The 14,681-nt window shown below is 36.8% G+C and overlaps 1 protein-coding gene across 4 annotated transcripts in view; it reads left to right on the forward strand.

Moving 5' to 3' along the window:
* The window catches only part of LOC109819442 (protein SABRE-like), a 91,511-nt gene that overhangs the window by 30,558 nt on the left and 46,272 nt on the right, over window positions 1-14,681 (forward strand). For 2 of the 4 annotated variants that reach the window (XM_020385171.1, XM_020385172.1), the window contains exons 5-7: window positions 94-307; window positions 6,085-6,258; window positions 6,359-6,436. In XM_020385171.1, the coding sequence (XP_020240760.1) occupies window positions 94-307; window positions 6,085-6,258; window positions 6,359-6,436 (466 nt within the window). Of the gene's footprint in view, window positions 1-93; window positions 308-3,558; window positions 4,203-6,084; window positions 6,259-6,358; window positions 6,437-14,681 lie in introns of those variants that run through there. The other 2 variants (XM_020385173.1, XM_020385174.1) reach the window with 2 other exon arrangements.

Raw genomic sequence — 14,681 nt, forward strand, 5'->3', positions numbered from 1 at the left:
AACTCCAAAAGCTTCAGTTGGTCACCTGATTTGACAGGTGATACTTGCCATTATCACCTCTTAATTGCTGAAATTTATCTACTTCGGTGTCAGGGAACAAGGGATTGGGATCAAGAACCTAAATTTGACAAGTGGTGACGTCACTATAAATTTGAATGAGAACATGTTTATTAAAAGAAAAAAGAAATCAGAGGCTTCTGTTGGAGCTGATATCAAAGATAGCTCTACTTTGGACGTGACAGAAGCCAAAAAGTCGGAAAACAATAAGATATCATCTCTACTGAAGAAGCCTATAGTTCCGGAAAAGGTTTGTGTATTCTTATGTGGTTCATCTTCTCTTTCATTTTGGTCTATTTAACTCTCAGCTGCATGGTGTTATTGTGTGCTTCACGTTTCTTATTGCTCGGAATGTTTTGCCTCGGTTTAGTAGGATTCAGTTGCCAATATGTTGACTATGATTACTTCCATTTACTTTTGGAATTCATTTTATCATCATTTGTAACTTATACTGTATTCATCTACCTCTCCATTCTTCGAGGTAGAGCATCTGAAACATTCATTACTTTGAACGATATAATTTATTTTAGTTTTCTTGTTTTTCTTTTTTTGAAACAAAGTTTGAGTATATGAAGATTTTCAAAAGTGGCTAGAACTAAGGGTTTTATCAGGACACATCAAATAACAATTATGAGAACTCAATTTTCATTTTTCTATAAATGAACATCTTCATTTAAAATACTCATAAGTTTTCTTTTTTGATATCAGTCCCCAAATCTCACATAATTTGGAAGAGTACCCTAAAACATATGATTTGTGGTCAAGTCCCTCAAATCTAACTAACCATTTGAAACTGTCCCTCTGGTTAATGTCTACCTTAACTCAAAATTATAAGGTTATAGATAGCGGATAGCGTCGCATAGCAATGAGAGCACTGCTAAGGTTATTTAGTGTTATTGTGGCAAAATAGCGGTAAAAAGCACAAATTCAAAAAGTGGTCTAATTTAAATATGTACAAATATTTAAAAAAAAGAAAAAGTAAAGAAAAAATTAGAAAATCTAAAAATGCATATTTGATTATTTATGGAGATACTAAGCATAAAATAGACATGTAACTTTCACATAATATCGAAGAGGACGGGAGGAGTCAAAGAGTCGTCGTCTTCGAGAAGATGGAGGTGATCAGTGAGAGGATTGCAATAAGAGGAGCTCACAATGAGAGGGGGTGAGAGGAGGTGCTGTGACGGTGAGAGGAGGTGCTGGAGGTTGTGGGGGGCGGCGAGAGACAACTAGGAGATGTCGAAAGTCGTGGGAGCATGTGGGATGCCGTGGGAGGCAGTGACATTTTTTGGGGGCTAGGGTTTTTTTAGAGTTGGATTGCGAGGAGGAGACTCAAAGAGAGAAACCAAAAACCTCGATTGGTAATGATTTAAAACATCGTGTCTTAGGTGTGTCGGTCGGGTTTAATTAAAAAAATAAACCTAAAACTACTTTTAAATAGCGGCCAAAAAGCTCGTTTTTCTGTCTAAATGCATCCAAAGCTACTCGCTTTCTAGATGATCTCTGACGAAGAGTGGGATTATACCAAATTTGTCTAGTGACTTCGTTCCCTATTTCTACTCGCCGAATCCTGAGGCAATGAAATTTACCCACAATCGCCCGCTATTCATTGCTATGACGCTCTATTGGCTGTGTTTGCGAGCGAAAAGTACATATTCCACAATATGTCACCGCTATTGGGTCATATCGTTGCGAAAGGGGCCGCCAACGCTATTAGCGGTGCTATTTGCCGCCCTCTCCCACTTTTACCACTTTTCCTTTCCCTTATCTCCTCCTGTCATTTCTTTTCGGCTGGACATATCTTTAAACCCATAAATTGAATACAAGTTAAAGATAACATGTTAATCAGAGGAGCCAATTTCAGACAATTTATTAGATTTGAGGGATTCAATTTTTTGGGGATTCTTTTAAAAGTACTTTCGATTTAAAACTTGAGATATCAACTTGAGAGACTCCCTAAAGAAACTGAAAACGTATTTAGGTATTTACTGATTCCTTTTACTGTCATTTTTGTTTGTTTAGGTTGCTTTAACAGTCTAGATTCTTAATCTGGGCCCATAATTTGGATGAGTAGCTGCATTCTACTCATCCAAATGGATCCATACATCTTATGTCCTATTTGTTTCCACAAAAAATAGGCCAGACCTGGGTATTTCTAATTCTACCCATGCACTAAGTGTTCCAAAGAGTGTATGCCTCTCAGACGTACCCCATTTGGGTTGTGTTCATGCAAAAGCAAGACTTTCCAAACCATTTTTACTTTTGCCTACTGCATTAAGGCATGTAGATTAAGATTTGAATGGTCTGAGCCAGTAGCGGGACCAACCTCTTCAAGAGAGGTTTAACACGCTAGTCATATGCAATAGCTTCATTGCAACTGCATGCTATTGCCTAGATGGTACAAATCAATTTGTGGTTGTTATCTTGAAATGAAATTTCAGACTGAGCTGCCACTATGAATCATTTTGCCTTTAACTGTGCAGAACCTGGTGCTCACCATCTTAAGAACACATTTTCACATACACCTGAAAGGCTGAAACAAGAAGGCCTCATCCTGACAAAGAACATGACATGTAGCAATTCAGGCTGTTTCCTAGAGATGCAAAAATATAAGATCCAGATCGGATAAGACACTTACAATATGTATATGCTTTGCTGATGATTCTAATCACGATGCAACCATATATATATATATATATATAGTTTGATAAGGAAAACATATCCATATCCATCAAAATCAATTGTGGATGCAAACCAAATGTGAATGAGATGGATATAGATTTCATGCGAGATGAGGAAAATTAATAAGATTTAAAACTTATAGGTCATATGCTACAAGAAATGTGTAAATACAACACAATCTCCTAAATCATACCAATAATATGTTTGATATTCAAAAAACTAGGTTCAGACTCTTACATCACCAAAATTGATTTTAGATCCACTAACATAAAACTAAAAATGTTTAGTCATTTTGATCCCCAAAATTATCCATATATTATCTGTATCTGATTATGTTACGCATATCAGTAACCATCCAAAATTAAAAAGCTAGATATGGAATATAATTTTACTTCTGCATCATATGAATGGTTTTTGATATATCCATTGATGTCTACATCTGTTTACACGTTTACTATTGCTTATGCCTGATTTAGTGTGGTCAATCCAATAGGTGATTCATACTAGTGGTGATCATGATCAATGTAGTGTAAAACCATATATGAAGTAGAAGTCATTCTTGTTGAGGCCCTCATATGTATCATCCAGATGCAAACTTATTATCTTTATGGATGATTGAATGTTAAAATCACGTGTTTTCTCACTTTTGATAGTTTAGGCCCGAGATCATTGTTAAAGGCTGTTATTGTAGTTTGACATAATAAGATATATAAAGAAAATGAAGGCAGCATAGCTTTCTTATAATTTGGGTCCTACCATCTTCTCATTGTATGAGAGCTGCCATCCCTGTCCCTAATCACAAAACTTAATCAAGCTCTCCTGATCACGGCTCATCACAAAACATTGCCCCTGAAAGAATATTGTCGATCTCATTGATCATGCATCTCTTCTATCATTGTTATTGCTGCAGCGGCTCAGCCAGAACTTGGCAAGTCCTTAATATGTCCCCACCATCCTCCAAATTTGGTTGTCAGGTGAACTCACAGACCAATTCCCTGCTTCTTCTCATTGCATCATCCAAATCTCGGTGTCAGCTGAACTTCAATCACCTTGCCCCTCCAACCAAATTTAAATCTATTCCCTGTTTCAAGGTTTCTATCCGATAAAAATCTCCTTGCTACCAGTGGAACCTCAATTTCCTCCCCTTTTATCCAAGCCCAATCAATTTTTGTTGTTTCATCCAAAGATAATCTCCTTGCAACCATCTTGGCGTGTCACCTCCTTGCTGACCTTGCTGATCTATTTGCCGGACTTACTTCTGCTAATATCCTAAATGATGTCGCCTCAATTCTTCCTCAATGCCGTGGTCATCATCATCTAAATGCCTTCTCCTTGCCTGATGCTCATGTAAGTCCATTTCGTCAGGGGAAAAAGAAGAAGAAGAAGAAAGCCCAGAAAGATTTTGGAAAAAAAAACTAAATCTTGAGATGTGGGTAGTAATCAACGTGGTAGAGCACCACAAGGTGAAGATGGTCTTGTTATATGGTGTCTTGGCTTTTTTTGATAGTTTTGTTTTCTTGTTATGTTGGAATAATGGAGGCTAAATATCATAAAGTGTTTAATTTGTCCTCTCAAAGTATTATCCATACGTTGAATGGGAGTATTATTTGCAATGATAACTGTCAAAATTGATGCTCCAATTCATGGGTACAGGAGAATGAAAAGGTTATTCTTCAATTTGGAACTATGTGGAATTTCATATAACTGATGTGTACTCATCTTGCTACTTGTAAAAGAATTTGTTAATATATGCAATGTTCTATCCAAGCAACATGAATCATGTGCATTATTTTTGTGGCGGATTTCTGGGCCAAGCCGGGAGAGCTATGAGCCACTGAATCTTTAGAGACTTGCAGGGAGTGTATTAATAGGTGAAAGTTATTGTGCCCTCTCTCTATTCATACCAATATGTGAAATAAAAGGATATCCTCAATAATCATATTCATGCCAAAAGGTTTTGGATTACCAAGTTGGGTATTTCATTTCCTGACGGTTAATGGAGTGCTGCAGATCATTACCACTGGCGTGTACTTTTCCATTTCAATAATGCAGCTTCCATTTGTGTAGTAGCATTTGATGCAAACATTTCTAAACTTATTGTATTAATGCATGAGCAAGTCCATCTCCAGCTTTGCCAAACCACAATGTCCTTTCAGTGAAAATTCTAGGCGACGAGTGTTTTATTTAATATCGTCATTTACTCAGAACTATTAGTAATTGTCATGTATTTTACTGTAGTGGAATGGTTTCCGTTGGAAGAAGTGCTAGATTTTGATGCTGTTTGTGCGTTCTTTATTCTTCCTTCCTCTTGCATTTCCCCTAATTTGCTTTAGTGAAGCATATATCTCCAGCAGTTATGCACCATATCAAGTCTCCATCAACCTGGGGTCCTTGTTTCTTGTTCTTTTGGTTTGCATCATGTGTCTCTCCATTCTTTTCCTCTTATGGCAGTTTTCTTCCTTCGTCATAATGTGGTTACATTTTTCCCTCTCATGGATGCTTATTGTTATTTCCTTCATTTTCTCAGTGTTTTTTATTTGGATATGGCCGTGTACTACAAGGTTTTTATCTTGATTGCTTGAAATATTCTCCAGTGCATAAACATAGTTTTGAGCTTCTTGGTCTTTCTTCTTTTTTGATATATACCTGAATTTGCTGGAATTATGTCCAGCAAGTTTCTCCTTGCAACTGCTCATTAGCATGCAGTTGGCAGGATGGTCTGTGTTTAATATGAAGAGATATAGCCTAATGTAAACAGAAACTATCGTGCCAGTGTACTTTCCTAAAATTTCACAGGAATCTTAAAAAATGTACTTGAAAATTTTCAATTAGCCTTCATAAACATCTCAAGAGCCATAGAATTCCTCGAGCAACATGTGCTTTCTGCTTGCCACACCACAAATGCTTTTCAATTAGCCTTCATTAATTGTTCACATAAAAAGTTGAAACGGTTATGAATATAAGATTGAAATGTATTTCTTTGCAGCACTATGTTAGAAAAGCAACCATCCTTAAATTTTACCATAGTTAGTACATAGTAGTGCCACTTGCAATTTTTTCATTGCTGCCTTTGTTCTGGCTTGCTAAAAGAACATGACAGATTTTTAAAAGCATTTGTGGTGTGGCTAGTAGCTCTTTCTTGTGACAGTTTTTGCGGTGTTAATATATGCTGATTGCAAAATAGTATGATTTTCACTTTTTGTTTAACTGTTAATTTAATTTATTCGCCTTATGCATGATTTGCGTCATAATTCTTGTTTTCCAGTTTAAACTAGAAACAATATTTCCTTTGATACAAATTGTATTATCAATATTGATTAACAAAAGTTATTTATTTCCTGGAAGGTTAGCTTCAATTTGCCTAAGTTAGATGTGAAGTTTATGCACCTGGGTCAAGATCTTTCTGTTCAGAACAATGTGATGGGCATCCATTTGAGATATTGTAAAAGTACATCAGATGGAGATTCTGGGGAAACGGCAACACGTTTTGATGTTCAAATGGATTTCAGCGAAATTCATGTACTTTTTTTGAATAATTATCTTTCATTTGAGGAGCATCTTCAAATTATTACTGTTTCTTTGGTGAATCTCATTATAACCTTCCCCTCCACTTTTTCAGCTTCTCAGAGAAGGCACTAATTCTATGTTGGAGATTCTCAAAGTTGCTGTTATAGGTTCAATTGATGTTCCAATTCAAGTGAGCTCTTCATCTAGTTTATTGTGGCTTCTTTGGTATTTCTACTCAGATGCTTTCCCATTTTATAACATCTTTAAGTCAATGATGCTGTTTTTTGAAGGCTAATTTATGTTACTGGTTGTTTTTTTACATTCTCTTTTATACCTAGTATTTTACATGATTTTACATGCACACTGTGGTTGCATGTGCAATCATGACTCAAGTCCTTTTGCTGTTAATTTATTTCAACCTATTGTACTTGCACTGACTTCTGAATTTAACTTTCTTTCTTTAAACTATTATAATGGAACATTTAGGAGCAGACTTCAAATATTAAGAGTGGGAGGGAAGTACCTGTGGCAAAGGACAGACCTCTATATGGCTTCTCTGTGATACATGGTAACCACCCACAACCAGGCTGATCTAGATAAAGGCATGATTTTTCTCGGGAGGACCCCAATATCAACACATATCTAATCCAGCAAACTAGGCCTCCTTTTCAATCTTTATGATCTCCTGGGCTATGAAGTATAGGGCCATCAGAGAGGGTTTCCTTTGTCTCAGCTGACTTTGTGTTGTACATCAGTAAATATCTGATAATATTCAGCTAGCAAATTCTATACTCACTGTTGCATGTATCTGGCCTGCCTATACCAGCAGCAAACAAACATCAAGTTATGCTTATTGTGCCTAATCCAAAAGTACTTGGCTCTTTACAATACCCGATATTGTAGCATGAACACCTTTGCTACTCTCCCCCTGGGAGGAGGTCTAAATCCCTTAGCTTTCTGTCCCAAGATTCCTCTTTACAATACTCACTTGTGTGAATTCTATTGCTGTGTATTCCGTGTGTGCTCGAATAAGATAGTTTAGGATTCTAGGATTCTATTGAGTTTCATTTATTGACTCCGCGGTGCAGGTTATCGAGTTTATGGTGCTGGCCCCATCCAAAAAGTCAAAGATGGCATCGACATTTACTCATTATGCTCTCTCCTAATAGCGGTGTATTCCACCTTTCCCTTGGTATTCAGGTTGTCGAAATCCGGAGAGGATAGCTGACTGTTATACCTAGGGAGCTTTATTGCCTCAACCCATTCTGAATTTGATAAGGGGCTCGTGCTTGATAAATATCCTAATTCCCGTTAAGTGTGAATATGTAGTCTACTAATTATTTTCTCTTCATTCTGTCATGAATTCCAGTGTGTCCTGCCTGTGGTCAAGAAGCAGATTTCCATCAATTACTTAGGGCTTAAGCTTTATTGATCACCATAGGTCCATGAGTACATTGTTCGAAGTATCTCCGATGGTGTTTCCTTTATATCCAAAAAGTGCTCTCTCTCTCTCTCTCTCTCTCTCTCTCTCTCTCTCCCTCTCCCTCCCTCCCTCCCTCCCTCCCTCCCTCTCTCTCTCTCTCTCTGGTAGTATATCATCAGTCAACAGCTTTTAAGGACAAAAGTTTTAGTCACAAAGGATAGTGGGATCAGTTTGTGGAAGAATGGTTTGTTCATCTCCTTGGTAAAAACCCCTCACAAGTGACAAGCTGCAGAAATGTTATCACTGATTTGCTTAGAGAAGATAAAAGAGAAATGAAAAGGAATTTTCTTTCACATGGTATCTTTAAATATTATTTATGTATGATAGTGGACACATCTGAGAGCATGAACATATGGTGTAATCAGTATCTTATGCAAAGCAAACTGAGAACAAATATGTAGTTACTCTTTTGATTATACCCACACTCTCCCCATTTCTGGTACATTTGAAGGATATACTAACGATGAAAGTTCCTTTAAGTCACTTCTGCTCTTGGTACCTGGAAAAGTGCAAACTTATGAATCCATAAACTGCGAAGCTTATTTTAAAGTGAATAAGTTGTGGTTAAAATCACAATGCCTCAAAAGTAGGCACAAACCGAGTGATACATATCAAAGCTAAAGAAAAAACTTATCAGCCACTGTAGGGAAGGAAGGGGATGGGAGGCTAGGATGCCCACACAAGTGTTCCACAAAGAGGGCAATAACAACAAGAACAATCACAACCAGAATAGACATAGATTACAAGTGGTTTGCTAAACACAAGCATACATCCACGAGATAAAAAACAATGCCAACTTCATTCTTGTTGTGCGCAGCGAAACCGAAGGCACACAAATACAAACGAGATTGGAATAATTATCAACAACCAAACAAGTATTACAAAAACAAGACACCATATTTTTACGTGGTTCGGCAAATATGCCTACGTCCACGGGAGCGGCACAATAATTTCTTATTAATAACAAAAAGTTACAAATAAGAGAGAGGATCTCAAACTTGAGATCTCTCAAACAAATAGCAATTGATTTTAATCTAAAATCAATGCTCAAACACTCTCTCTCTATTACAATAACTTCCCCAATTAATATTCACCAACCCCTTCTCAACAGTAAATGAGAACAGGGACAAAAGGGAATAAAAATCTGAATTTTCCCAACTGCAGAGAGAACAGAAAAATTTCCGCCGCCGATCTCTTCTTCTTTCTCTGCTCTCGCGCTCAAACTCACTCCATGAACAGGGTTTCCCTTTTATAGGAAAACCCTAAGGCGAGCTCTCACTCCAATCGGTGGGATCCAGCTGTCTTCCACCACGTCAGGCGAGTTCACGATCTACAGGCGAGATCGCTACAGGCGAGTTTGACACCACGCAGCAGGCGAGTTCCGCGATGACACTGCAGGCTCGCCTCTCTCGTCCTCGCCTTCAGGCGAGTCCGTTCGTCCACCTCGTAGGCGACTTCATCTCGCCTTCTCAACTTCGCCATCGACCTCTACAGGCGATCTTCGATCTTAGGTACGATCTTCTACAATTCTTTCATTGAATGGAAGATTACAAGTACAAGATAGCTTTCACCTCCAATAGGAAAACGCACAAAGCTAAAAGAATTTCAAAAAAGGGTAAACTTTGGGGAAGATGGGTTAAATATAAACCCTCAAGAGAATGCCCTCTTCTTTAACCTCCAACAAGCTCTGAAAAACCCTAGAAATGGCTCTTCTCTGAGCTTCTCTCTTTTTCTTCTCTATATTTTATTTTCTCTTGTCGTCTCTCTTTCCCACTTAATAATAGTAAAAGGCCCTTCATAGATAAGAACCATTAGATCAAAACCAATCCAATCATTCACATTAAACATGAGCTAGTGACAAACGCTAAAGGGCCATGGGTGGGCTTTGACTTCATTCACTTAACCTTTTATTAATAAACACCTAATAATCTCCTATACCATGGATCCAATTAGTTGAAGAGGCATTATTGAGCACATGCTTGGCAATTCTAGATTATAACCTAGTTAATGTTTCAAGTGGATTAATGTTTCTAGATTATAACCTAGTTGAAGAGGCTATACTACATCTATATATTATAATCCAAATGGATTAATGTTTCAAGTGTTTGGTAAAAAGAGTCGTTTATAATCCGCAGTTTATTATGTTAGAATGACAAGAAGACCCTTAAAAGTTAGAGGAGAGATCCTTAGTGGGTGGCACAGTGGTTGAGTATTGAAGCCTTAGACTAAGAGGTCCAAGGATCGACCGATGTCTATGTCACATTTGTCTTTCATATTCATCCAATGGGTATTGATCCGTTGGTGCTACTTACATAGGAGTTGAGCTGAATAGGAGGGACCCTACAGGTTTGAGGTTTTAATTGGCTTGTTTAATTAGGATTGATATTGGGGTGGGGTTCGGACCCCCATAGACGATATTAGGGTGGTGTTGGAACCCCCATTGGTTACCTTGAATATTTAGTGGTGGGCCTCTGGTAGTGGGATGTGCTCCTTATGGTAGGAGAGCTTAGACTCCAAATCTTATTCCTATGCGGTTGGGAGTGCTCGAACCCTGGACCTCGTTCCTAATACCTAAGGGACCTAGCCAAAGTTCCTCATCACAAAAAAAGTAGGAGAAAGAGAGAGGAGAAGAATGAGAATAAAAAAGCGATTGTCATTTTTGTCTTTGACTTGGTCAAACATGTGGATTATAATCCACCAAAAAAATAACTTAGGATTCTATATTAATTTTCAGTGGATATAATCCAAACTAATACAATATATGGTTGCCAAACATGGAAAAGTGGTTTATAATCAACTTTTTGGATTATAATCCACTTTGACCAAGTTACTAAACATGCTATAGGTCAGTAGCTTATGTCTGGTGCTTGCATGGCCACATGCATATGGCAACACTCTTAATAATCTTTAAGATTCTGATTTTATGCTCCTCTTATTTATATCTTTTTGAACTATTTTTCTGCTAATTATGCTACATTTTCCCTCAATAGTTCTGGAAAGTGTTAGCATCTCGTACTCCATGCCAAATTTTTGGGTAATGAATCTATTTCATTAACTAATATCTTTACCTTCAAACTAGTTACCCGGTTACTTCTATAATGAAGTTGTACTCGTACCGGACACTTACCTAACACTTTCCCGTCCCCAAACTTCATGGACACTTCTTGAATATATGCGCATTTATTACAACATGTACTCAATTATACGATATATGTGTTAATTTAAAACACTTGTCAAAGACTTTCTGAACATATAGCTTACACTTCACATCCGTTTTTTGAAACTAGTTAGGTATGGGTCGGGTTCGTTTCAGTCCATACCCAAGTTCTAAATATAGTTAATGAGCTGTTTTGGTCTCTAGTTAAAAAAATGAGTAATTTACAATTTATGATAATCAATATGATAAAAGAAACTTAAAAATATGATCGGAATTTTAATTCTAATGACACACGAAGCGGAAAAAAGTTATCTCATGTACATTATTAATTCAATATATATATGTAGCTGTGTCCCCGTACCCTACATTTTACAGTTTTGGGGCGTCCTGTACCCGTACCTGTTTCCATGCAACTTAGCCTTCAAATAATATCATCCACGAATTTTGGTAACTCACTCCAAATGATAGCTGGCTAAGTTCATGTATTTGAAGAACAAATGATGTCTCATCAGATCTGAATTCTTTTTAAAAATATGTTCAATATCCTGTGTTGGCAAGATTTTCTTGTTGAGTTTACTTTTATTGAGTGAAACTAACATAATCAGGATATGATTTGGGTGACACATACACAAGTGTTGCTGGACATGGATACAAGTCTCTATTAAGACAAATTTCTATAATCCAGATGCAGGGACATTTGAGGCAGATGCATGCAGGATGTAATGAATATAAATAAATATGGTCTATTATATACTATTGATGTATTTCACCAGGCAATACTGAAGTAACAAAAACGTAGTTCTTGTACAACTTAAAACTGGATGAATGAGTTCTATTCTAGAATAAACTATTTTCATAATCTTGAGTAACTGTCACTTAATAATTAAAAAAAAAATCAAAAACTAATTTTTATATGCATGGACACGCGCATTTGCCCATGCCTCTATATGTACTGAGACTTCAAGGAAAAGGCTAGCATAATCCATGTTATGTCAGGAGACATTATTATAGTTTATTGCATTATTAGAGTTTATTGCCACCAATGTTTGTCTTTTCACTCCATGAGCGTCATCTAATACATGCATTATTGCATTCACTATGTAGGTATAAGTTCAGCTAGCTCAGTTATCGCAATAGTTTGTAGCAAGAATGATATTTGACGTATGATGTTTTTTCAGCTAGCACCTTATTTGTTTGATTCCTTCTGCATATTTGTGAATGTAATATTTTCTTATTCAAAAAAGACTACCTCTTTTACAATCTAATGTTTTATTTGTTTCAGAGTCATTTCATCATTTCTTTTTTGTAGAGTTATTTTCGACTCCTTTTCTTCTTTGAGTTATTACATCAATCATCAATTTAAGAGCGAGGCTTGCACTTATTGCAACATGTCCTGCTTTTTATTTTATTTATTGTTAAGAGTTTCAGTTCTTCATTTATTGCTTTACATTCTTAGTTTTTACAACGTGCTAAGTCTTTGATTAGCTTTGGAAGAGGGGATGACTCTAATTTTGAGCTCATTTCTTCTTTTATTTCTTTTATTTTAAAACCAATATTCATCCTTTAATAACCTTTACTTATTAATTACGGGCTTTCGTTCTGGTGTTGCATGGGTCATACACGAATCGACAAAATACTTTTTTGGTTCACTAATTTAGATGCTTATTCTTTTCACAACTTTTAGCTACATCTAGCAACTTTTTTATTTAGCAACTTTTTTTATTAACTTCTGTACAAAAGTTGCGAAAAGCTCCTATAAATTTAAGTAGACTGAAGGCTTTGTCCACCAACTTCTATTATCATGAATGTGCTTTGGGATGTGTGCTGATTTGTGATACCCATCAAGCCACATATCTCAAAGATAGCCTACCACACGTCAACACCTACCTCAAAGGAAATAGTCACAGTTGCCAACCTTGACTATTTTAAAAAATAATTAACCATCTTTCTAATTAGTTGGGGTTAGCAACCCCGATTAATTAGAAAAAGTATGTTTTTCAAAATTGTCCCATTTTCAATCAACGCTGCTGAGGTGGCTGAAACTTGGTCGATTTTTGTAAATAAGTTTTAAATAGGTCGATTTTGGTGAATAAAGTTGTAAATGAGTCTATTTTGAAAATTTCTCCACGCACATACTTGGTTCCAAGCACCAAATTTGATCCTTTAGTACTAATGCGACAGCTTTTCATCCACTTATCTGATGTGTGAGTCAAGTTTATAAAAAGCACTAAGCCACCTAGGTACCGGACCCAACGCCTAGAGCTTAGGCACCTAGGCGGGCCTAGACTGTTTTCCTATTTTTTATTTTTTAATTATGATAATTGATAATATATGTCATATTATAGAAAGCTCTAGATGTGCTGGGTGTCAGACTGGCACCTAGATGGATTTATTTCTTTGTTTAATGATGGTAGAGAAGGTTTTGCTAAAGGTTAGATAAGGTGGAGGTGTTCATAGTTGGTGGAGACTAGAGGTCGTCGGCAGGGTTTGGAGAATGCGAAGGTTGTAGTGAAGGAAATCACGGTGCAGTTTGTGCAAGCGATTGATGCTCTTCTAGGCGCTCCTACAAGCTATGTGGGTGGCTTAGATACCGTCTAGGCCTACGTTCAGCAATGAAAATCACGACTAAGACCATCTTCTGGTGATTGTCTTCATCATTTGGTTACTGTTCACCATGAATAAGGTCTGTCACTGTTCAATAATGAACAATAGCTATGGTGTGAACTGTGCTCTTGCCCGACCAGCTTCTGGTGATTGCTTTCATCGTCCCATCCTTCTTTGATCGAATTCCCTGGACTTCGTTATTCTCCTTTTTAGCAAGATGCATTGATTTTATTATTTTTTCTGTCAAAGAACGCCGAAAATCCAAGATTGAGCAAGCAAGAAATGGATCAATCTTGCGTTTTCTTTTTTCTTCGTTGTTGCTACTTCCAGCTTAGCCGTCGAGGGTCTGTACTGGCTTACCCCCTAGGATTTCTACCGGCTTACCCACATGTGGTTACTGTTAGCTTACCCACATAGGGTTACTATTGGCTTACCGTCCTGGGTTTTCACTAGCTGACCACTAAGAGTTTCTACTCGCTAGCCCACCTAGTATTTCTTCTGAATATGACTACAATTTTCTATTTATTAACGTCTTCAAGTATTCTCGAAAAAAATGACATTACCATATCTTCAGCAAATAGGTGTTTTATTTCCATTTGTAACAAGTTGGACATATATAGTATACATGCTCTAGCTTAAGGCGAAGTGTTAAATATTATTAATATTTTAGATCTAGTAGATATTATATAACGTATTGTTGGGATATTGTCAGATGTGATTGGATATAATTTTATCTCATGACTATTTTGTAATATCTTCCTAATCTCTATATATGAGAGGTTAGTGTTAGATTCCTTGCATTTTCTATTTCTCTACAGTGGGCATAACCAAACTAGTTATACCTTTATATATGTGTGTGTGTGTTTGTGTATGTATATATAGAGAGAAGTATGCTTGGTACAAATACAAACTTGGTGCTTGGTCGTTAGGTGGATGCATCTCAACCTCACATCTAAGATTGTAAAGTACAAAGAGAAAATATGTCACATGTGAATGTACTATCCATCTAACTAATCTCATTCACATCTATGGTTGAGATTCCTCAACATCATTACCAAGCATATGCATCTCAACCTCACATCTAAGATTGTAAAGTACAAAGAGAAAATATGTCACATGTGAATGTACTATCCATCTAACTAATCTCATTCACATCTATGGTTGAGATTCCTCAACATCATTACCAAGCAT

Source organism: Asparagus officinalis, chromosome 8, assembly GCF_001876935.1.
Source record: "Asparagus officinalis chromosome 8, Aspof.V1, whole genome shotgun sequence".
Lineage (NCBI taxonomy): Eukaryota > Viridiplantae > Streptophyta > Magnoliopsida > Asparagales > Asparagaceae > Asparagus > Asparagus officinalis.